Raw genomic sequence first — 24,422 nt, 5'->3', positions numbered from 1 at the left:
CTGCAGATGACATGATCTTCTACATAGAAAACCCTAAAGACTCCATTAAAGCACTATTAGAAATAGTAAATACAGTAAAGTTTTAGGATACAACCAATGTTCAAAATCCATAACGTTCTTATACTTTAATGATATTCAGCAAATGAAAAAAAAATCCTTTTTTTAATTGCAATAGAAAGAATAAAATACCTAGGAATAAACCAAATAAAACATGTGAAGTACCTATATACTGAGAACTGTAAGACTCTATTAAAATAAATTGAAGATACAAAGAAATGAAAGATATTCTGGATTCTTGGATTGGAAGAAACACCATAACTAAAATGACCTTATTACCTAAAGCATTATACATATTTAATGCAATCCCCATCAAAATCCCAATGGCCTTTTTTAAAGAAACAGAACAAAAAAATCCTCAGCTTTGCATGGAAGCACAAAAGACCATGAATAGCCAAAGTAATCCTGAGTGGGGGGAAAAAACAAAACAACGAGGCTGGTAGTATGTATCACTCTGTGTGACTTCAAATTATACTACAAAGCAGCAGTAGTCCAAATGGCATGGTATTGGCAGAAAAACAGACACACGAACCAGTGGAACAGAATCAAGAGTCCAGAAGGAAACTCCTGTATATGGCCAACAAACATGAAAAGATGCTCACCTTCAATAGCTATTAGGGAAATGCAAATCAAAATCACAGTGAGATACCATATCACACCTGTTAGAATGGATATCTTTAACAAGACAAGAAATAACAAGTATTGCCCTAGATGTGGAAAAAAAGGAACCCTCATACACTGCTGGTGGGACTGCAAACTGGTACAACCACTATGGAAAACAGTATGGAGGTTTCTCAAAAAACTAAGAATTGATCCACCATATAGTCCAGCAATCCGTCTAGTAGGTATTTACCCCCAAAACTTGAAAACATGTATCCAAAAAGATATATGCACACCAATGTTCATAGCAGCCTTATTCATGATGGCCAGGAAATGGAAGCAACTGAATTATCCTACAACAGATGACTACAGAAGAGGTGGTACATATATACAATGGAATATTCTTCAACTATAAGAAGAAATGAAGTACTGTCATTTGCAACAACATGGATAATCTTGAGATAATCATGCTAAGAGAAATAGACCAAAGGTGAAAACCACATGATATCACAGATATGTCAGATATAAATCTGAAAGCAACAAACATGGCAGAGACTCATGGGCACAGACAAGGGACTAGTGGTTACCAGAGGGAAGTGGGGCGGGGGAGGAATGTAGGGGTAAAGGGGGGTCAAATATTTGGTGAGAGAAAGAAATTTAACTTTGGGTGGTGAACACACGGTGCAATATACATATGACGTATTATTGAATTGTACATTTGAAACCTATTTGATTTTATTAAAAAATGGTACCCCAACTGTTTTAATTAAAAAAATAAAGATATAACTTGGGCTATAAATAAAGTCACACATGAAGAGTAAGGATATAACTTTCTGAATAAAGATTGTTCACTTTTACAAATAAAAAGGAAAGTAAAACGCTATTTCTCTCCTTCTTTTAGGTTCTTACCTTTTACACATAACAATCCTTATGGGTTAGAGTTAGGGTTAGGGTTAACCTATCAGTAGAAAGGCTATTTGGATTAAAGAAATTTAAACTAACATGAAGACTCTATGTTGTTACTGGCTAAACTGAGACTAAATGCTGAAACAGGTATTTAGAAAAACAGTTTAGAAGATGGCTTTGATGATTATGTATTAATTAATAAACAAAGCAGTATAAATTATAGAACAATACTATAAGTTGATAAAGTCTGCCAGACACTATACATTTAAATATTCAATCTCTTCAAGCTCTTATTTTGGCTAGGAAAAGAATGGGACTATCGATATAAAAAAATAAAGATGTGAAGAACTCTTTTTTGTTTTTATTTTTTATTTTTTTTAAGAAAATCTACCTTTACTGGGGTGAGTAGTGGCAGAGGTGAGAAAGTGGAAATAAAGAGGGAAAGTCAATGGAGTCAGAAAATCTAAAACTTGTTGTAACTAAATTTCTGACACTGTGATGTCTATATGCATAGATTTTGGTGAAAATGAAAAAAACCTTCCCTCAATATACTAATATGCCTGCTCGGTTTGACATAACAAAATACAGATAACATACAAATAACAGAAAGTTCACACTTTTTCAATAATTAGAAAGATTTTTTTCATGATCAATGAAAGCACAATTGAATGATCAATAGTTAGAATTAAAATGACAAACTCAGTCCAAAGACAAGTGACCTAATGTCATGAATCCATATTAATATCTAAAGCATCAAAGCTTAAGGTACAAAATGTCTTCATTGTATAGAAGATTTAGGTAAAAGCCTTCCAGAAGTTTTTGTTGTTTTCAGGATCTTTGGTTTTATTGTTTCTTTGACAACAATGAAATCTCTGTGGAGCAGAATACACTGGGAAACCAGAAAAGGAACCCCACCTGTGTTCATGTAATCTTGCTGTGATATTGTGGTGAAAGATCTTATAAAATAAGAACCTGATACAGAGCACAAGGATCTGTAAGAAACTGGTCAGTTTTACTGTTCATAGCTAATAAGTGGGAGAACTAAAGTGTATGTGAATTTATAACCTCTTAGGTCCACTTTATACTGTGATTATTCTAAAAATACAAGTGAGAACATTCATAATTTGTTACTTTACACGAAAACCGAAGGGACAAACTGAGCACATTCCAGATGTATGGGACATGTTTTACCCTATGTCCTGACTTCTGTAGCTATACTTCTTTAGAAAATGGATTAGAAAGACATTTAAGCTTATTAGATAGAAAGGTGTCATCCCCTCAAATCAAGGTACATGAGGAGAAAGGTTCAAGAATTATAAATTCTTAGAAAACATAAAAAATCTTTTGGGTCTTGGCAAAGAAAATGTCAAGAAGTCAAAAGAGACTAGATGGCTATTGAGCAGTTTCATGAAGGCAAAGCTGCAAGCCAAGATGGAATAATGCTTTCCCACCATGTGTCTACGGCACAAATGACAGTAATCCTTTTTAATGGTCACAAAAGCTGACAACTTACTCAGCCTTAGAACTGAAGGCACAAAATCATCTCTGGGAATGACTCACCATAAAAAGGTCACGAGCACCAATGTCAACAGCTAACAGAAATGCCTTTTCAAATCTCTGGTACCTATAAGGAAGAAAAGAAATGTTATGTTAGTTGCAAACAAAACTATAAAAGGAGAGAGCTGTTTACTTAATGTATTTATGTTATTTTTTGTTATTCTTCCTCTGATGGGAAATATTTTCAAACAGTAGGGTCTTTACCTGCTGGGATCTTCTATATGTGAAATGTTATTGCATTTAGGAGGAGCTGAGGCACAGAGTCTGTGGAAGCCTTCAGTGCAACTTTCAAGAATAAACATAACCCAGAGTAGATGCTGTTGAATGGAGGGAAATGATAGCTTAGGAAATATGTTTCTCATAATTTTTTACTTTATTGTGCCTTTATAAGAGAAAAATATGGGAATATGGAAAATATAGCAGGATAAGAGTAATGAACAAGGTATATAATTATACATTTGTGTTTCTTAGTTAAAAGTTGAGAAGTCAAATGTTGCATTATTACAAAAGTCATATTTGTAAGTTTTGGAAAAAATACATTCTAGGCTGTTGTAAAATGACATTATAAGTGGTTTCTAAATATGTTTTTAAAAATATTTTTCTTTTTTCAATATTATTTCTCTGAAGTATAATTTTGGGAATTTTCTTTGTGAAAGTTTAATTTTAGGCTAAGATAAAAGAGAACTATAAATTAATTACCTTTATAGAAAGTTTAGGATCTTGAAAGAAAAGTATGTCATGAACATAAACAACTGACCCTTGATCAATGTGGAGGTTATAGATACTGACCTGGCACAGTTGAAAATCCACATATAACTTTTGACTCCCAAAACTTAATTATAGTTGGCTCTTGGTATCTATAGAGGGATTGGTTCTAGGACCTTTCACAGATATCAAAATTCATGGATGCCCATGTCCCTTATAAAATGGTATGGACAATGCATAGTCAGCCCTCTGCATTTGGGGATTCTGAACTATGGATGGAAAATATTGTTTTCAATCTAAACCCTATGGATACAGAAGACTGACTGTATTTATTGAAAAAAATCTGCATATTAGTGGACCCCTGTGGCTCAAACCCATGTTATTCAAGGGAAAACTGTACTTTGCACAGAGTTTGGAAGGAAAAGTTATCTTTATTTTGTCTGAATGCTGAGATTTACATAGGTATAGCTATCACTTTTTCTGACTCTAGAAACTAGCAGGTAAATTAACAAGTTCTCTGGTTCTCTATTTTATATTGTGATGTAGGGTGTTACAAAATATAATGAGATTTCAAATAAAACATCAGAAATACGGAATATTATTAACAGATTATATAAATTTTATTAGTGAAATAGCTGAAATAATTAAAATTCATACAAACAAGGCTTATTATTATAACACAGGAGCTGTTTCCACCATGTTTTTGCGTTTCCCCAGTCAGCTTGGTTTGATGAAACTTGTCCTATAGTAGCTACCATTTATTGAGTACTTAATATACGCTAGTCAATTCCTTAGAAGGGTTCAATTTTCCTAAGACTTAATTGTTTTTACCAGGTTTGACACCATATAGAACAGCTTCAGATGATATAAAATCCTCGGTTCATCCCTTTTTTCCTTGAATATTTTTTAGCAATTATACCACTGTTACCTTGTTGGCAGGAAATCCAATGTTAGACTGATTGTTTTTTCCCTTTCAAAATGACGTAATATTTTTGCCTGAAAGCTCAGAGGATACTTGATCTTTAAAATCTATTAGTTTTACTAGGATATTTCTTGGGATTGACTGGGTTACTTTTCCAGGTACACTGTGGGTTCTTTCAATATGTAGATTCAAATCATTTATTTCAGGAAAGATATCCTGAATATTTTTATCATCATGTGCTGCTTTGGCATCAGTGCCCTTCCTCAATCTCCAGACCCTGGCAACGACTGTTCTTAGACTTATAATCTTTTTTTTTATTTCTTTAAGGTTGGTGTAATGTGCTGATTTTCACTTTTGATTTTAGTTGTGTCTTTTCTCTCTTTTTTAGGCTATCTTAAGGTTTGTCAATTTTGGTGATGTTTTTCAAAGAATCTACTTTTAGTTTCTATTCTCGGGTTTATCTTTGCTTTAATCTTTATTTCCTTTCTATAGCTTTGGGTTTTAGTTTGCCTCTTTTACTAGTTCCTCAAGTTGTAAAGTTAGGTTACTGATTTGATAATTTTCTTATTATTTAACAGATATTTACAGATATAAATTTATCTCTTAATTCTACTTTTGCTGCATCTCATAAGATGTTGTGTTTTTGTTTTCATTTACCTCAAATGTAACAATGTGATTTCTTCTTTGATCCATTGGTTATTTGGGACTGTGTTGTTTAATTTCCATATAGATGTGTATTTTCCAGTTTTCCTTCAATTATTGATTTCCAGTTTTATTGTGATAGCATATACTTTGTATAATTTCCATCTTTTTAAATTTATTAAAACTTGTTTTATATCCTATCAGTGGTCTGTTGTGGTGACATTTCCATGTCCACTTTAGAAAAATGTGTATTCTTCTAAGTAGTGATGTATATACATCTGTTAGATATAATTTGTTCAAGCTCTCTCTATTGATCTTCTGTGTGGGAGTGCTATACCGCATAGAAAGTGGGGGTAGTGAAGTCTCCACTATAATTACACACATTTCTATTCCTTGGTGCATATACATTTAAATTTATTATATCTTCTTGATGCATTGTCCCTTTTATCAGGAATGTTCTTCTTTACCTCTTGTAACAATTTTTTACTTAATGTCTGTTTTGCCTATTAGTATAGCTGCCTCATCTCTCTTGGTTATTATTTGCATGGAGTTTATTTTTCTATCCTTTCAATTTCAACCTGTCTGTGTCTTTGAATCTAAAATAAGCCTCTTCTGGACAGCACATAGTTGGATCACATTTTTCCCATTGTTTTAATCTCTTTCTTTTAATTGCTGGGTTTAATCCATTTCATTTAAAGTGAATATGGATAAGGAAGCTCTTCTGCCATTTTGAAGTTTTTTTCTATAACCCGTATCTTTTTTGTTCCACAACTCCCACAATACTGCCTTCTTTTCTGCATGATTGACTTTTCCTAGTGTAACATTTTAATCCTCTTCTCCTTTTTTGTATTTTTTAGTTACTTCCTTAGTGATTACTTTAATGATTACCTTGAGGACTACTCTGTTAAATTTATAACAATCTGGTTTGAATTATGTCAATTTAGTTTAATCAGCATACAAAAACTTTGCTTCTATACAGTTCCAATCTCTCCTTTTATGTTATGATTGTCACAAAGTATATCTTTATATATTGTGTGCCCATTAACAGAATTTTATAATTATAGTTTTATTTGTTTTTTAAGTCATATAAAGGAAAACAAGTTATAAACCAGAAATACAATAATACTGGCTTTTATATTTACCTACATACTTGTCTTTACTAGTATTCTTTATTTCTTTGTATGGCTTTGAGTTACTGTCTAGTGTCCTTTCATTTCAGCCTGAAGGACTCCTTTTAGCATTTCTTTTAAGGCAAGTTGACTAGCAGTGAACTTCCTCAGCTTTTATCGGAAAATATCTTAATTCTCCATCATTTATAAAGGATAGTTTTGTCAGGTGTAGAATTCTTGGTTGCTGTTTTTTGTTTTTCCTTCTACACTTTAAATGTCATTCCAACACCTGGTGACTTCCATGGTTTCTAATGAGAAATCAGTGAGAAATCAGCTGTTAATCTTATTAAGGCTCCCTTCTATAAGACAGGTTGCTTTTTGCTTGCTGCTTTCAAGATTCTGTCTTTAGGTTTAGGCATTTTAATTATAATGTGTTTTGATGTGATCTCTTTGAGTTGAGTCTAATTGAATTTCATAGTGTTTCTTGGATGTGTAGATCCATGCTTTTAGTCAACATTTTCTTCTCTAAGATTCACATAATGCATATAGCTTAATGGCATCTCAGAGGTCTCTCAGGTTGTTTTTATTTTTTCTTTCTGCTCCTCCAACTTGATAATTTAAATTGTCCTGTTTTAGCATTCATTCTTTCTTCTGCCTGCTCATATCTGCTATTGAACCTATCTAGTGTATTTTTCATTTCCGCTATTATACTTTCCAGTTCTAAATTTTCTATTTGGTATCTTTTTTTATTTCTATTAATATTATCTATTTAATAAGACATCATTCTTCTGGTTTCCTAGTTCATCATCTGTGGTTTCCTTTAGCTCTTTGTGCTTATTTAAGACAGTTGATTTAAAATCTTTGTCTAGGAAGCGCAATGTCCGGGCTTCCCCAGGGATGCTGTCAGTTTATTTTTTTGCCCTTTAAATGGGCCATACTTCTCACTTCTTTGTGTGCCTTTTTAGTTTTTTACTAAATTTGGTGAGGTGACATTGGTTGATAAAATTATATCGGTTTCAAGTGTACAATTCAATAATACATTATCTGTATATTGCATTGTGTGTTCACCACCCAGAGTCAAATTTCCTTCCATCACCATATATTTGACCCCCTTTACCATTATCTACCACCCCCTCCACCCCCTTTTCCCTCTGGTAACCACTAAACTGTTGTCTCTGTCTATCGAGTTTTTATTTGTTTATCTTGTTCATTTGTTGCTTTTAGTTTCATATTCTATGCATGAATGAAATCATATAGTTCTCAACTTTTTCTGACTTATTTCACTTTCCATGATAATCTCAAGATCCATCCACATTGTCGTAAATGGCAGTATTTCGTCTCTTCTTATGGCTGAGTAATATTCCACTGCATATATATAGCATCTCTTCTTTATCTAATCATCTATCGAAGGACACTTTGGTTGTTTCCATGTCTTGGCTACCATGGATAATGCTGCAGTGAACATCGGGGTACATACATCTTTACAGATAAATGTTATCAAATTTACCTTTTAGATTTTTGTTGGAAACTAGACATTTTGAATATCATGTGATAATTATGGAAACCAGATCCCCCCACATAAAAATACCCTGTAAGGTTTTGCTGTTAAGGGCAGTCATGCATTTGTTTGGTCACATACCCTACATTCCCTCTCATGTGCAATTATCTTGTTAGGCAGATATTTTTTAAAAAATCCTGACAGATTTTTTAAAAAATCCTAAAGCAACAAACAATTCTCCCAGTCTTTTTGATTTGGTTCAGAGCTAAGGCACTATTCATTGCTTAGCCAGGTTACCTAAATACAAGTCTGTCTTAGCCTTCCTTCTTGCATGTGCAGACCCCAAAGGTCCTCTAGAGCAGCAGTTCCCCAACCTTTTTGGCACCAGTGCTCCTATGAGAATATAATGCCTGATCATCTGAGGTAGAGCTGAGGTGGAGTGTCTGCAAATACAGATGAAGCTTTACTTGCTCAACTGCTGCTTACCTCCTGCTGTGGGCCCAGTTCCTAACAGGCTATGGTGTACTGGTCTGTGGCCCAGGGGCTGAGGACCTCTTCTCTAGAGGTTTAAGCCTGGGGTTCTCTCAGATCTTTTTTGAGCATGCACCCAACTCCAGGCATATATGTTGCACCTGATTCCCTGGTATATGAGGTAGACCTTAAAGGACCTTATTTCCCCAAATATCTTCTCAGCCTTCTTTTTACTAGGTTTTTGGTCTATTTTCTGCTTCTTCCATTCTCTACCCCTTGCTTGAGACAGGTATGCATATTATATGTTTTTAAATGCTTTTGACATCTACAAATGCTTTTGCCAGAAATGCTGTTCCAATCTAAGAGACACAAAACAAAGCCAAGCCTCTGTACTGGTCCCTCTGGAAACCATAAGACCACAAAATGCAAAACTACAGTTTTGAAAACAAGGCTTGTCATAGTTCTCTGTCATCAGTTAGCTAAATCAGAAATGGTGAACACTGTCCCCATGAACACTGTCATACTGGGGAATGCGGGATGGTAAAAAGGTAAACAAAAATGCAGCAATGCTCTCTTACCAAAATTTAGCAGTCTCTATCTACATTAAAAACTCCCCTGATTGTTTTAAAAGTTATATTGCAGTTTTTAAAAAGTTAATTCTGTTGGTTTTGTTTGCTTAATGATTGCTTCAGTGGAAGTATTGATTCTTGGAGCTCCATACTCTGCTGTTTTTGTGATGTCTTTCCCACTTCTATTTATAGACCCTAATATGGCATTCATGAGAATATATCTCTCAGATTTCCTACTGCAGGTAGTGTAACTGACTGACAGCCCCAGATTATGCATTTTGAAATGTATCATTGTATATTCATGTTAAGGCTATACCTTTCACAAGCTGCTCCTGAGAAATGACTGAGGGCAGTAGGGCTACCAAGGCAGTCTTCTTCCAGGGTTATATGGTTTTCTTCAGATGGGCAACATCAGTATGATGACTCCTGATAGCCTTACCAAACTTTCCTTAGGACTGCTCTGTCATATGCCAGGAGTTGAGGGGTGAGGGTGGCTATGGATGAGCAATACTTAACTAAGTAGACAGTGGAATAGGCTGATTACTACTAAGTTGTATTTATGCCCTGAGAAAGTAATGAGAGACTGTGTGTTCCTTCCAAACAGTTAATGGCTAAGTATGACAGGCAGAGAGCTGTTCTGGTAGCTTACAGAGGTTCATATCTTCTGCATTTGAAGGGCAAACACAACTGACAGTGGGAGATGTAATTCTTAGATGTTCAGATGCAACCACCAAGGCAGGTCTTCTTTGCTAAAGTCAAGACCCTGCTTAAGGATATCTGGGATCCTGATACCTAGGATGGCTACATCTAGATGGATGTGATTGAGGATGCTGACAGTGCAGACACCCTGAATCTGAGCTAGCCACCATGCTAGATCTACTCCACTGTGCTAGAGGATTCTGTAGAGACTTCTCCCCACAATACAACAGATACTCCTTCCTCCTCAAGAGATGCCTCTATCCTTCTCCTGGCTGCCAGTCTGATAACTAGGGTTAAATCTCAGCACAACTCAGCTGGAAACATGCTGGACCTGATAAGGTAGGAGACCATACACTTACAGAGTAGCAAGAATTAGCCAACATGTGCCATCAGGAACAGAGTATTTGGTTCATAAGACAGGATAACTAAGAATTTATTATTGTGAAGGGAACCTTTTCAGAATTTATCCCAAGGGATGGGATAAAATGCTGTTAGAATGGCTCTTAGAAGCCTGGAAAATGGCTAATACTAAAGAAGTGGAAATGTCTGAGTGCCATGGCAAATAGTGCAGGAAGAAATAGACAGTGAATGAGTAGATAGTGAATGAAGAAGACAATGAGTACTGCAATGACAGTGGATGCAGTTTATCTCATTAACCTCCCTTTTTGTCTCTAATCGGTTTCAGTGGAGTAGCTGCTCTATCAATCTGTGTGGAAAAATACATTTATACAGTCAAGGAATGAATGGTGGTAACCATGAGAATGCACCTCTCAGATCTCTGACTTCAGGGAACAAAACAGACCAACAGCCCCAGCTGCTCTGATCTGAAATTTGTCAGTGCATCTACACTAAGGCTACATTCCCCACAGACTATTCTCAGCCTTATAGGAAGCCAGCAGGAAGCCTCAGTACTGGTGGTAGCTGGCCTTGGTTTGAAGCATGGCCTCTCCAGCATGCCTCCAGGTCCAGCACAGGCTGTAAGCAATAGCAGATAGCTTTGTAGCTCCTACCAGGTAGCCCCATGTGGTCACAGGCAGCAGCTGACCTTGGCCTGCATGGGAGTCCCTCTGAAGAGGCCCCAGAACCAACACACCTGGAGGCTGGTGTGAGACTATGGCAGAGCACAACCTGATGAACTCAACAAGTGGCACACCCAAAGAGTGGATTCAATAAGCACATAAGCCTACTTGGGTGAAACCCACTCTGTAGGGTCAACCCCACACAGCAGATACTATGTTGTGGTCCTGGCCAATCCTCTCAGCCAGTCAGCCTGAGAGTCAGTTCCACCTACTGACATGCCAGTAACAATCCAGGCTCAACTACAACAGGAGGGCAAACACAACCCACATAAGGGACACACTCCTGGAGCACCTGGCACAGGTGACCAGGGAGACTGCGATGCTAGGCCATACAGGATACCTATTACATAAGTCCACCTGGCCAAGACTGAGAGACGTAGAGGATCGACCTAATACATAGAAACAAACAGAGAGGCACCAAACTGAGAAAAAAAAGAAACGTCCCAAATGAGAAAACAGGAGAAAACTCCAGAAAAAGAACTAAACAAAATGGAGGCAATCAATCTATAAGATACAGCTTTCAAAACACTAGTTATAAGGATGCTCAAGGAACTTAGTGAAAACTTCAACAAAGAGATAGTAAGCATTAAAAAGGATGTAGAAACTATTTAAAAAATCAAATAAAGAATAAATAACAAATGAAAAATATGCTAGAAGGAAAAAACATCGGATTAGATGAAGTAGAGAACTGAATCAGCGATTTGGAAGAAAAGGTAGCAGAAAACACAATCAGAACAGCAAAAAATAAAAAAAAGAATTAAAAAAATGAGGATAGTTTAACCCATGTCCCATTTAGGAAAAAAAAAAGTGCAGCTTGCTTCTAGCATTGATTTAATTTTACATAAACATGCTCTTTGAGGCTGAAGCAAATCTGATTGGTTTCAATGTGAAAATAAAATATAAAAACTGGAGGAAGAGTAAAAAATGGCGTAGATGATAGAAGCTCTGTTCATCCCTCTGGCGACCAAATCAAAGTTGTGCTGGAAATAAGGAGCAGCAGCAAGGAAAAATCGCCTGGGATCTAGATGAACAAGCCATACAGCTACAGAGAAATCCAAAAATGCACCCTGCAATAACAGAAGGTAGGATGGGGCGAGGATGCAGGGCTGCCTGGTCCTGAACAGCTGAGTGAGATGGAGGCTGTGGCAGCGGCAGACGCCTCTTAAAGGGGCCACTGCCACGTGCAGATTTTCTCAGTGACTGCTCGCTGTGAGCACCAGTGCCAATTCGGCTGCACACAGGAAGCACCAGGGACTTAAAGGAAGACACTGTCAGAGTGAGGGCTTAGGCGAGACTTGCTAGGTATGGAAGTGCTGGTGGTGTCCATTGTTCTTTGTTGAGCCCTCCCCCATCCCAGTGTGTGGACATAGCACCGTCATTGCCATGAGGTCATCAGACTGGATAACAGAGGCCATTCTGCCCAGAGGATTCCCTGAAACCCTGCATACCCCAACTCGGGCCCCACGCATACCACATCCAGGCGTATCCTTCGTGAGTCACGAGCTCCTTGCTGAGACTTACACTGGTGGAGGCAACTGACCTTGGTTTCTAGTGTGGCCTTTTGAGGCAACCATAAGCACAGTATCTGTGGATTGCCTGCTGAATCTTAATAGGTGGCCCCAGAGGGGCTGAGGCTTGGGCTAAATTTGGCCTGCAGCTGAACCCCTCTCAGGACTGTGCCACTGGACACCTACTTTACAAATCCACACTAATAAGACCGGGAGACTCAGGAGCTTTGCTTAGTACATAGAAACAGACAAGGAAAGGCAGCCAAAATGGAAAGACAAAGAAGCAGAAACCATATGAGAGGACATAACAGAGATCCAGATATAATGGACTCAAGCAATCTAACAGATGTGGAGTCCAAAACACTAGTTATAAAGATGCTCAATGAACTTTTGGGAAGCGTAGAGAATGCCAACAAAGAGATGAGAAGTATATTAAATGGAATAAACAAAGGCATAAACAAAGTGAATAAAAAAAAGGATCAAATGCCCTATCTAGAGGACAGCAAAGCCAAGGACACTCAATTAAAATGGCAAGGAAAAAGATGCTAAGATTATAAAAATAATTTAAGGAACATATGGGACACTATTAAAGGTCAAAATATCTGTTTGATCGTCGTACCCGAAGGAAAACAAGATGTTGAACAGCTGTTTGAAGAACTAATGACGGAAAACTTCTGTAACCTGTTAAAGAAAATGGACATAAAACCCCAAGAAGCTCAGATATCCCAAAAACCAGGGATCCAAAGAGGCCCACACCAAGACACGTCATAATTAAAATGCCAAAGGTTAAATATAAAGAAAGAATATTAAAAGCAAGAGAAAAACAAATAATTACATATAAGGGAACGCCCATAGTTTCTCAAAAGAAACTATGCAGAAGGGCTTGGCACAAATGATACTGTGATTGAAGTACACAGCAGAAATGAAAAGAAAATTAAGAAGCCATGTCATTGTGGATTTTATCAAGAATATTCGACAGGATGAAGACCCAGGATATACAACCAAAATATTTTATCCAGCAAAGCTATCATTTAGAGTTGAAGGACAGATAAAGAGCTTCCCAGACAAAAATCAACTAAAGGAATTTATCACCGCCAAGCTAGAATTACAGGAAATGTTGGAAGGACTTCTTTAGGAAGAAAAAACACGTATCAAAAACAGGAATAAAGAATGTTAACAACTACATTCCTATCGATAAGTACCTTAAATGGAAAAGAATTAAGTGCTCCAACCAAAAGATAGAATGGCTGGAAGGATAAGAAAATAAGACCCCTACATATGAAAAGGAAGGGGATGGAAAAAGATAATGCTTTGATGAACATAGAAGGTATTTAAGTCAGACAGACAAAGATAAACACTATATGATTTCACTTATATGCGGAATCTGAGGAATAAAAAGAACAAACTAATCAAAAATAGACTCACAAATATAGTAGACAATTTGGTGACGGACAGAGGGTGAGAGGTTTGGGGAGCTGGGAGAATGGGGTGAAGGGTTAAAGAAGTACAAATTAGTAGCTGATGGATGGTTACAGTGATGAGGAGCACGGCATAGGGAATGCAATTAGCATTAATACATTGGCTGGTGGAGGGTCAGGGGAGGGAGGGAACAATTGGGATCGTTTTACTAACTATATAGATGTCTAACCAATGTACTGTATACTTGAAACTAATTAAAATTTTAAAAAGAAAAAAATTAAAAAAATAAAAACTGTTCTTTCTAAACAGAACTTGCCACTAATCCTAATATAACAAAAATATATATGATGATCAGTATTTAATAATTTATTTTTGTGTGGTAAATTTCAAAGTATGGAACAACACAAAGCAGAACATCACATTCTGCACAAAAATACTGGATTTTTCTCTTTATCTTCTTGCCATCCTTGTCGTTGTGCGAGCAGCATACTTTGCAGCAACCAGTTTCGCTGATGTTGGTGGTATGCTCTTGGGGAAGTGTCTTCCAGACAGGTGAAGAGGTGTGACATCATCAGAGCATAGACAAACCAGAAGACACTGTTGCCCTGGTTTGTGATGCTTTTCCAGTATTCAACGTCAGTCTGAAGTTTACATGGCTGATCGTGTGCTCAGGATTGTCCATCTTGAATAGGATTTAGAAGTTTAGCACTGTAATGTTCAGAAGGTAGCAAAAGAATTTATTCTAAAACTTGTGCCTTTTGTGCTCAGTTGGATAAGAAGTGAGCATCTTATCACTCAAGTCTATTGCTCTCATATTCTCGATATAATCCACAATGACATGGCTTCTTAGTTTTCTTTCCATGTCTGTTGTGTATATCAATCACAGTATCATTGAGGAATGCTGAGAACACTGTCACTTCCTTCTTGTCACACCATTTCAGGGCCATAATTTCATCACAAAATCTATCTGGCTACAGTCATCCCCGTTGCAATCCTTTTTTTTTTTTTCAGATCCTTTGGCAACTCTTTTCTGTTCAGAAGAGCATCATTCGTGTTTTGATATAATACTCTGAAAAGCATGGGAGATGTATGGCAAACTTTAGGGGTAAGCTTAGGACTGTAATCTGTGAGTTATCTTGGGGTAAACGGTGTAGCTGCAAGTGCTGCCAGCGAGTATTCTCACGGCAAATGGGAAATGGGTTAAGAGACCTTTGGGAAAACATTGAGCATAACAACGTTTGCTTCATAGGAGTACCAGGAGGAGAAGCGAGAGAACAAGGGATTGAGAAATTAATTGAAGAAATAATGACTGAAAATTTCCCTAACTTGGAGAAGGAAATAGACATACAGGTCTAGGAAGCACAGAGAGTCCCAAACAAGGGGACTCAAAGAGGCCCATACCAAGAAATCTTAATTAAAATGCCAAAGGTTAAAGGCAAACAGAGTATCTTGAGAACAACTTAAGACAGTTACCTACACGGCAATTCACATGAGAATATCAGAAGATTTCTCAACAGGAACTTTGCAGGCCCGAAAGGATTGCCATGAAATATTCAGAGTGATGAAAAGCAAGATCTACAACCAAGGCTATTCTACTTAGCAAGGCTATCAATTAAAATTGAAGGCGAGATAAAGAGCTTCCCTGAGAGCAAAAAGTTAAAGCAATTCATCACCACTGAGCAAGTATTACAAGAAATAATAAAGGGACTTCTTTAAGAAGAATAAGGAATCGGCGGGGGTGGGGGGGACATAAGTATGAATAATAAAATGGCAATAACTATGTACCTATCAATAATCACTTTAAATGTAAATGGATTAAATGCTCCAATCAAAAGACATAGGGTAGATGAATGGATAAGAAAATAAGACCCATACATTTGCTGTCTACAGGAGACCCACTTCAGATCAAAAGACACACACAGACTGAAAGTAAAGGGATGGAAAAAGATATTTCATGCAAATAGAAATGAAAAAAAAAGCTGTGGTAGCAATACTTATATTAGACAAAATAGACTTTAAAACAAAGGCTATAATAAGACCCCCCCCCCAAAAAAAATTACATAATGATAATGGGATCAGTCCAAAGAGAGTATAAAACCCTAGTAAACATTTATGTACTCAATGTAAGAGCTCCTAAATAATAAAGCAAATATTGACCGACATAAAGGGAGAGATCAAAAGTAATACAGTCATAGTAGGGGACTTTAACATCCCACTGACACGAATGGACAGATCTTCCAGATAGAAAATCAACAAGGAAACAGTGGCCTTAAATGACACATTAGACCAGATAGACTTAGCTGATATTTTTAGAGCATTTCACCCCAAAGCTGCAGAATATACATTCTTCTCAAGTGCACATGGAACATTTCTCAAGAAAGACCACATTTTAGGCCATGAACAAGTCTCAATAAATTTAAGAAGATTGAAATCATTATCACGTATCTTCTTTGACTACAATGCTAAGAAACTAGAAATCAATTAGAAAAAAGTAAAAAACACAGATATACCTGGAGGCTAAAAACACACTACTGAACAATAAATGAGTTAACAGTGAGATTAAGGAAGAAATCAAAAGACCTTGAGATAAATGAAAACAGAATAACCCAAAATCTATGGGACAGAGTAAAAGCAGTCTTAAGAGGGAAATTCATAGCAGCAGAAGTCTACCTCAAGAAACAAAAATCTCAAACAATCTAACTTTACACTAAAGGAACTAGAAAAATAACAGCAAACAGTGCCCTAAGTGAGCAGAAGGGAGGAAATAATAAACATCCGAATGGAAATAAATGAAATAGAATCTAAAAAAAATACAAAAGATCAATAAAACCAAGAGCTATTTCTTTGAACAGGTAAATAAAATTGATAAACCTTTAACTAGACCCACATAAAAAAAATCAGAAATGAAAGGAGAGAAGTGACAACAGACTCCACAGAAATACAAAGGATTATTTAAAAAAAAAATACTATGAATGATTATATGTGAACAAAATGGATAATTTGGAAGAAATAGATACATTCCTAGAAACATAGAATCTTCCAAGACTGAGTCAAGAAGAAACAGAAAATCTGATTCGACCAATTACTACTACTGAAAATGAATCAGTAATTTAAAAACATCCAAAAAATAAAAGTCCTGGACCAGATGGCTTCACAGGTGAATTTTACCAAACATTCAAAGAAAAATTAACACCTGTTCTTCTCAAACTATTCCAAAAAAATTCATGAGAGAAGGCACCAACACTCATTTTACGAGGCCACCATTACCCTGATTCCAAAACCAAAGATGTTACAAAAAAAGAAAATTATAGGCCAATATCCATGATGAATATAAATAGAAAAATCATCAACAAAATATTAGCAAACCAAATTCACCAAGATATTAAGATCATTCACCATGATCGAGTTGGATTTATTCCTGGGATGCAAGGTTGGTTTAATATTTGCAAATCAATTACTATGATGCACCATATTCACAAATTAAGAGATAAAAACCATACAGTCATCTCAATAGATGAAGAAAAAGTATTGGAAAAAATCCAGTATCCATTTATGATAAAAACTCTCAGCAAAGTGGGAATAGAGGAAATATACTTCAACATAATAAAAGCCATATATACAAACTCACAGCTAATATCATACTCATTTGGGGAAAAGCTAGTAGCATTTTCCTAAAGATCAGGAACAAGACAAAGATGCCCACTTCCGCCACTTTTATTCAACATAGTTTTGGAAGATCTAGCCACAGAAATCAGACAAGAAATAAAAGGCATACAAATTGGAAAGGAAGAAGTAAAACTGTCATTATTTGCAGATGACATGATACTATAAATAGAGAACCCTAACGAGTGAACCAAAATAAAACTGTTAGAACTGATGAATTGAGTAAAGTAGCAGGGTACAAAATTAATATTCAGAAATCGGTTGCATTTTTACATACCAATAATGAACTATCTGAAAGAGAAATTAAGAAAACAATCCCATTTACAATTGCATCAAAAACAATAAAATACCTACGACTCAAATTACCTAAGGAGGTAAAAAACCTGTTCTTGTAAAATTATAAGTCATTGAAGAAATGGAAGCATATACTGTGCTCATGTATACGAAGAATTAAAATTTTTAAAATGTCAGTATTACCCCAATCTATAGATTCGATGCAATTCCTATCAAAATACCAATTGCATTTTTCATAGAACTAAGCCTAAAATTTATGTGGGACCATAAAAGACCCAAATAGCCATGGCAATCTTGAGAAAAAAGAACAAAGTAGGAGGTGTCACACTACCTGATATCAAACCTATACTTCAAGGCTATAGTAATCAAAACATCATGTAACTAGCATAAAAACAGACACATAGATCAATGAAATGGAATAGAGAGCCCAGACATAAACCAATGCCTATGTGGTCATTTAATCTATGACAAAGGAAGCAAGAATATACAATGGAGGTAAAGAGAGTCTACTCGATATATAAGTGTTGGGAACCTGGAAGGTACCTGCAAAAACAATGAAACTGGACCAACTTCTTACACCATATACAAGAATAAATTCAAAATGGATTAAAGACTGAAATGTAAGACCTGAAACCATAAAATTCCTAGAAGAAGACATAGGCAGTAAACTCTCTGATACTGCTACTAGTAATTTCTTTTGTGATATACCTTCTTGGGCAAGAGGAAAAGCAAAAATAAACAAATGGGACTACATCAAACTAATACGGTTTTGCGCAGCAAAAGAAACCATCAACAAAATGAAAAGAGAACCTACTTATAGTGGGAGAAGATATTTGCCTATGATACATCTGACAAGGGGTTAATGTCCAAAATTTATTTAAAAAACTCATACAACTCAATACCAAACCAAACAAAATAAAACAAACAAACCAAAAACAATCCAATAGAGGTTAATATCCAAAAATATAAAAAGAATTCATAGAACTCAACAACAAAAAAACCCATCCAATTAAAAAATAGGCAGAATATATGAATAGATATTTCTCCAAAGAGGAAATACAGATGGCCAATAGTCTTATGAAAAGATGCTCAAGGTCACTAATCAACAGAAAATGAGATACCACCTCACACCTGTCAGAATAGCTGTCATCAATAAATCAAAGAACAGCAAGTGTTGGGGAGGATGTGGAGAAAAGGGAACCCTCATACACTGTTGGTGGGATTGCAAATTGGCACAGCCACTATGGAAAACAGTCTGGAGGTTTCTCAAAAAATTAAAAATGAGTATACCTTTTGACCCAGCAATTGCACTTCTGGGTATTTATCCAAAGAAAATCAAAACAATGATTCGTAAAGACCTATGCACCCCTAGGTTGATGGCAGCACAATTTACAATAGCCAAGATATGGAAGCAACCTAAATGCCCATCAACAGACTACTGGATAAAGAAGTTATAGTTCATATATACAATGGAATATTACTTAGCCATTAAAAAAATGAAATCCTACCATTTGTAAAACATGGATGGACCTAGAAGTTATTATGCTGAGTGAAATAGACAGAGAAAGATAAATACCATATGATTTCACTTATAGTCGGAATCTAAGGAACAAAAAGAACAAACTAATCAAAAACAGACTCACAGATGTAGAGGACAGTCTGGTGACAGCCAGAGCAGAGAAGGGTTGAGGGGCTGGGAGAGAGGAGTGAAGGGTTAAAGAAGTACAAATTAGTAGTTGGTCATGGGGATGGGGAGCACTACATAGGGGATGAAGTCAGCATTAATGTAATGGCTATGTGAAGAGCCAGAGGAGAGAAAGAGCAATCAGGGGGATCATTTCATAAACTATATGAATGTCTAACTAATGTAATATATTTGAAACTAATAGAAAAAAATGAAGAGAGGATCTGAATAGGCATTTCTCCCACATCACTGGCCACCAGGAAAATGCAAATAAAAACCACAATGAAATAACACTATTCATCTGTTAAAACAGCTAAAATAAAAAAAAATAATGACAATGTTGGCAAGGATGAAGAGAAGCTGGATCTTTCATACATAGCTGATGGGAACGCAAAATGACACAGCCACTATAAAAATAGTATGACAGCTTTCTATAGAACTAAACTCACATCACCTAGCATATGACTTAGCAAGCACACTCTTGGGTATTTATCACAGAGAAGTGAAAACTCATATCTACACAAAAATCTGTGCACAAATGTTCATAGAAGCTTTATTTGTAATAGCTTCAACCTGGAAACAACCAAAATCCCACTTGATAGGTAAATTTCATGATTTTTTAAAATTATACTTTGTAGAATAACGTTTTTTGGTAGAGTCAGATTGGAAGTGTTATATAAAAAAGTAGTATCCATTAAAACATATCTAAGAAACTATTTTTCCCCAAACAATACAAAACAAATCAAATATTAGCTTTGCATTAGACTAAAGGCCAAATAATAAGTCTGTGTCTTGGTGTAACTGTATGGTTACAAACTGGTTATTCAGAGAAATTTAAGCACTTATGGTTAGAATCCTAATTGTCAGCCCAGGTATAAGCAGAGATGAACATTTTTACTATTAGGGATTGTATGTTTTCGTACCTTTCACTTACATGTTATCAAAATAAATGGTTTAAAAACATAGTTTTAACAGGGGTTTCCCTTAGATGTCTTTATCCAGTAAGTAACCTCTATTATTCTCTCCTCTCAAGGAAAACCTTTATGTTTTACTAACCTCTTTACTTAGCTGCTTCTCACAAGTTTGTGTTTATCTCTGAACGCAGGCATGGTAAAGCATTCTTGGCAAAGTGTTTCAGACTAAAAACAAATGTTAATTAAAAATGTTGATAACACCCCAGGCACCTGTTGTTTCACACTTCTTTTGCTCAAGCCCCAGTTTGCCAAATCTCATCCTTTATTTTAATAATTCTCCAAAGCCTCTCTTTTTTATTCCACCCATAGGTCTTTCACTGTAGTGATCATTTAAACTTAACAGGAAAGCCATGTTTTACTGAGCAGACCTATCAAGGTGACTACACACAGTCAGCTCAAGGAACCCAGTGTCACAACTCTGATTAAGAATGAACTACGTTCTAATGATAAATGTCAATTTGTCCGGATGTGATATCATGAAAATTTTAACTATGAGAACAAGAACTTAGTAAATCAGTTAAATGTGTGTCCCTCTACCATTTCTTCTGTAGATCTTAGTAGAGTGTGCTCATGGCAGGACAAGATGAAGAAAAGGAAGGGAACGTATCTAGCACTGAAAAATACCAGGTCATAATTCATAGTGACTTTAATCACCTAAACATGTAGTCAGAAAAGATTAAGGTTCTTGACGAGAAACTAGATAAGTAACTGTAAAGGAAATCAACTATATAAAAGTGATAAGATGGGGAAAGACTAGATGAGAATATGTCAGAAAGATTTAGACAGTGGATCATATAAAGGAATCAAGACTAAATAATGTAATGTGACCAAAATAGCTAGAGAGGTAATCTGTGTATAAATTGGAATATCCAGAAACTGATTACTGACCATTGACCCTAAATTATACTAAGCATGTGGTTACAGCCTCAGCAGGTACAACAGAATAGAGCTTTGAGCTCTATTCTGCACTCCTGGCATAGTGGGTGGCACATAGTAAATAAATATTTGTTGAGTGAATGGTTTAAAAAAAAAAACTAAATAAAAAATTGGAGCAGATTCTGCAGAGAGCAAAAATAAAGATGTGGTTTGAAACTAAAGCCGCCTGAGTCTAGTTCACACTACATGATGTGTAGGGTAGAAAACTCTTCTTGCTAAGTTTTATATTGATAGTAGATGACCTGCCCAAGCACCAGTCTAATCTTTCATTCTTCTGTAGACAGAAGTGAGGGAAATGAAAAGAGAGAGTAGCAGTGAGGACAAGACTGTACTTCTCAAAGTGAGAGGGGATGAGAGAGCAAAGCTCCAAGATTCATGACATCTCAAGGGATGGCAATTTAACTTGAAAATTTGGAGAAGAGGAAGAAGGTTTAGAATTTTTCCTTTTATTGAGGTATTGCCACATGCATATCCTGGAAAAGTCAGTGGAATCCCATTTCTGTGTGTGTGTGGCGGGGGCGGGGGGGGGGGGTTGGTTTTGAAAGAGTGGGGGAAAAGGAGAGAAAGAGAGGAGAGGATGCCTAGAAATAGAAAGTAAAACACTATTCTACTCAAAGAGTGACCAGAAAATGTGTTATTCTTACTGGGGTAATCAGTGATGTTTTTGTTAATATCATAGTCCAAATAGGACCCACTACTGCCAGGGGAATAAATTATGCTAATGACTCTGGTCTACTTAGATCTGCTTGTCCATTTAAGTCTACGAGAGAGCTTGGATGTATGAAATCTCTGAAATGTTCATACAGATTTGAAAAATGATCTGGTTTCTTCAGAGATGAGTTTTTTTATTATTATTATTTGTATTTTTACTTTAGATTAACAAATATTTTACTTCCACAACTTAAATCAATTTTCTTAACAATTGTGCTTGATTGCATGTTTTCTTTATGAACTAAGCTTATTCTTATGGCATACTTCCTGCTTCAGTTTTCCGGTAATATAAAAGTCCATAAAACTATGATTTGGGGTAAAATTTTAATACTATTTTTCATATATGGTCAAAAACTTTAAAAATTAGAAATTTAAAAATATATAAAATAAAAGAAAAACATAATTACCATCATTCACATCTAGATACACTTTCACTAAGATGTTTTTTAATATGGACAAAATAATTACTCTTGCTTTTATAAAATTGATGTGTTTATAAAAAAAGAATTCAAACAGTACAGAAAGCACAAAAATGGAAGTATAAGTCACTCCCATATTGCAATACCCAGACATTGCCATTGTTCACATTAGGCACACATTATCCCAGACCTCTTTGTATAGGCACTTAACAAATAGACGGAGGAATATCAAGGAATTCTTTTATGTAAATAGGCTTATGTTATACATCCAATTTTTAAATAAGCATTAAACTTCATTTTAATTTAAAGAAAAAAATAAATAAAATCAAAGCTTTATAGAAATTATTAACCTTCAAATATTTGTTTCTTAACCACACACTATTTCCTAAAAGATCCCTGTAAGGTTAAGAGATAATGAAAAATATTCAGTTTTTTTTTTTAACAATTTATATTACTTTTAAACAGAATTCACTGGCTACCTGTTTTGAAAGATGAAGAATCTGATGTTTTCTCTATCTCTGCTTCCTACAACTTCTAATTTTTATTACATAATTATTTTTACATTATCCAAAATAATACTCATTTCCTTTTTTTAATATTATTTATAGCTGTTTGGCATTAGTTACTCATGAATGGATTGCTCACCACAATGATTTTTTTCAAAAATATTCTCCATTTTTGAGAAGCCTTTTATTTAAATTCATTCTTCAGCATTTTTTCCACAAATAGCTCACAAATGCTGTATTCTCTGACAACTTTTATGTTTGAGGATATTTCTTTGTTGTCTCTAAACTTGACAGAAATCTCAAGTGGGTATAATATTCTTAGATTACACTGCTAGATTCTTTATCCACTTCAGGGATTTTTTTTTTTTTTTTTTTTTTTTTGCTATATTTGAGTACATCTTCTTGTTATCCTAATGTCGAATCATCTGTCTTCTATATCTTATACATATTTCTAATTGCTTTAATCTCTTTGCCTTTTCATCTACATTCACTGTGATTATCTCAAGTTGGTCCTGATTTTCAGGGATATCTGTTCTGTCTGGTGCTATTTCTATTTTATTTAATTGAAAGGTTTAAGCCATTTACATACAGTGTGATTATTGATATGTTTTAGTGTTAAATCTACCACATTACTATTTATTTTCCATTTGTCCCATTTATTCTTTGTTTCTATTCTGCTTTCCTGGTATCCTTTTGGTTCAAGCATATTTTATGATTCTGTTCTACATTCTTGATTATTATCGAGATTTTTCTTTTCTTATATGCTAGGAACAAACCTATGGTTTTAAAAGTCACTGAAAGAATGATGGTTTCATGCAATTTTTGCTCAGGACACAAAAGACATCAAGGCTGAGGCTCATTTTCATCTGTAAAATACTAATGTCCCCCCCTTTTTTAAAGAAGAATCTTATTGTAGCATTCAATTTTTGGATCAAGTGTTACTATTTACAACTGCTTCAATAGTTGTGGTTAGGGTAAATACATTCCAGGAATGTAAGAATGGTTTATTGTTAAGAAATCTGTCAATAAAATGGACTGTTCTTATAGCAAAGGGAGAAAAGTTATATATAATCCTATCTAAAGATCCCCAAGAGGCAGTCAGTAAGATACAAAATGTTTCAGGTGCTTAGTTGGTCAGGAATAGATGTTTGATTAATATGGTTTTAAAAACAACAACAGTGGGGATTCAAGAAAGATGGTGGAATAGAAAACACCAGGAATCTGTCTCTTCCTGTAGATAGCAATTATACTGGCAGAATCTGTCTAATGTGACTACTTTGGAGCTCTGGAGGTTATTGAAGGCTTGCAATTTCCAGAAGACTTGGATGGTAAATTGTGACTAATTTTGGTCAGTCTTTGTGGGGAGCCACAAGTCTTCAGGCCTCGGAAGCTTAGTTGCAAGACTAAGTGTTTGGCCTGCCTCAGACATTGCAGAATTCTATTTCTCTTAACTCTTATCACATCCTCCCCCTAAGCACACACCCCTTAGGCTGT

The 24,422-nt window shown here is 35.5% G+C and overlaps 1 protein-coding gene across 9 annotated transcripts in view; it reads right to left on the bottom strand.

The window, feature by feature from the left end:
- WDPCP (WD repeat containing planar cell polarity effector) overlaps positions 1-24,422 on the bottom strand; it is a 323,269-nt gene that overhangs the window by 127,481 nt on the left and 171,366 nt on the right. For all 9 annotated transcript variants that reach the window (XM_015587591.2, XM_015587590.2, XM_015587592.2 and 6 more), the window contains one exon: positions 3,124-3,187. In XM_015587591.2, the coding sequence (XP_015443077.1) occupies positions 3,124-3,187 (64 nt within the window). The remainder of the gene's footprint in view (positions 1-3,123; positions 3,188-24,422) is intronic.

The sequence above is a fragment of the Pteropus alecto genome, unplaced genomic scaffold, assembly GCF_000325575.1.
Source record: "Pteropus alecto unplaced genomic scaffold, ASM32557v1 scaffold131, whole genome shotgun sequence".
Lineage (NCBI taxonomy): Eukaryota > Metazoa > Chordata > Mammalia > Chiroptera > Pteropodidae > Pteropus > Pteropus alecto.
This window is presented reverse-complemented; position numbering and strand designations above follow the sequence as displayed.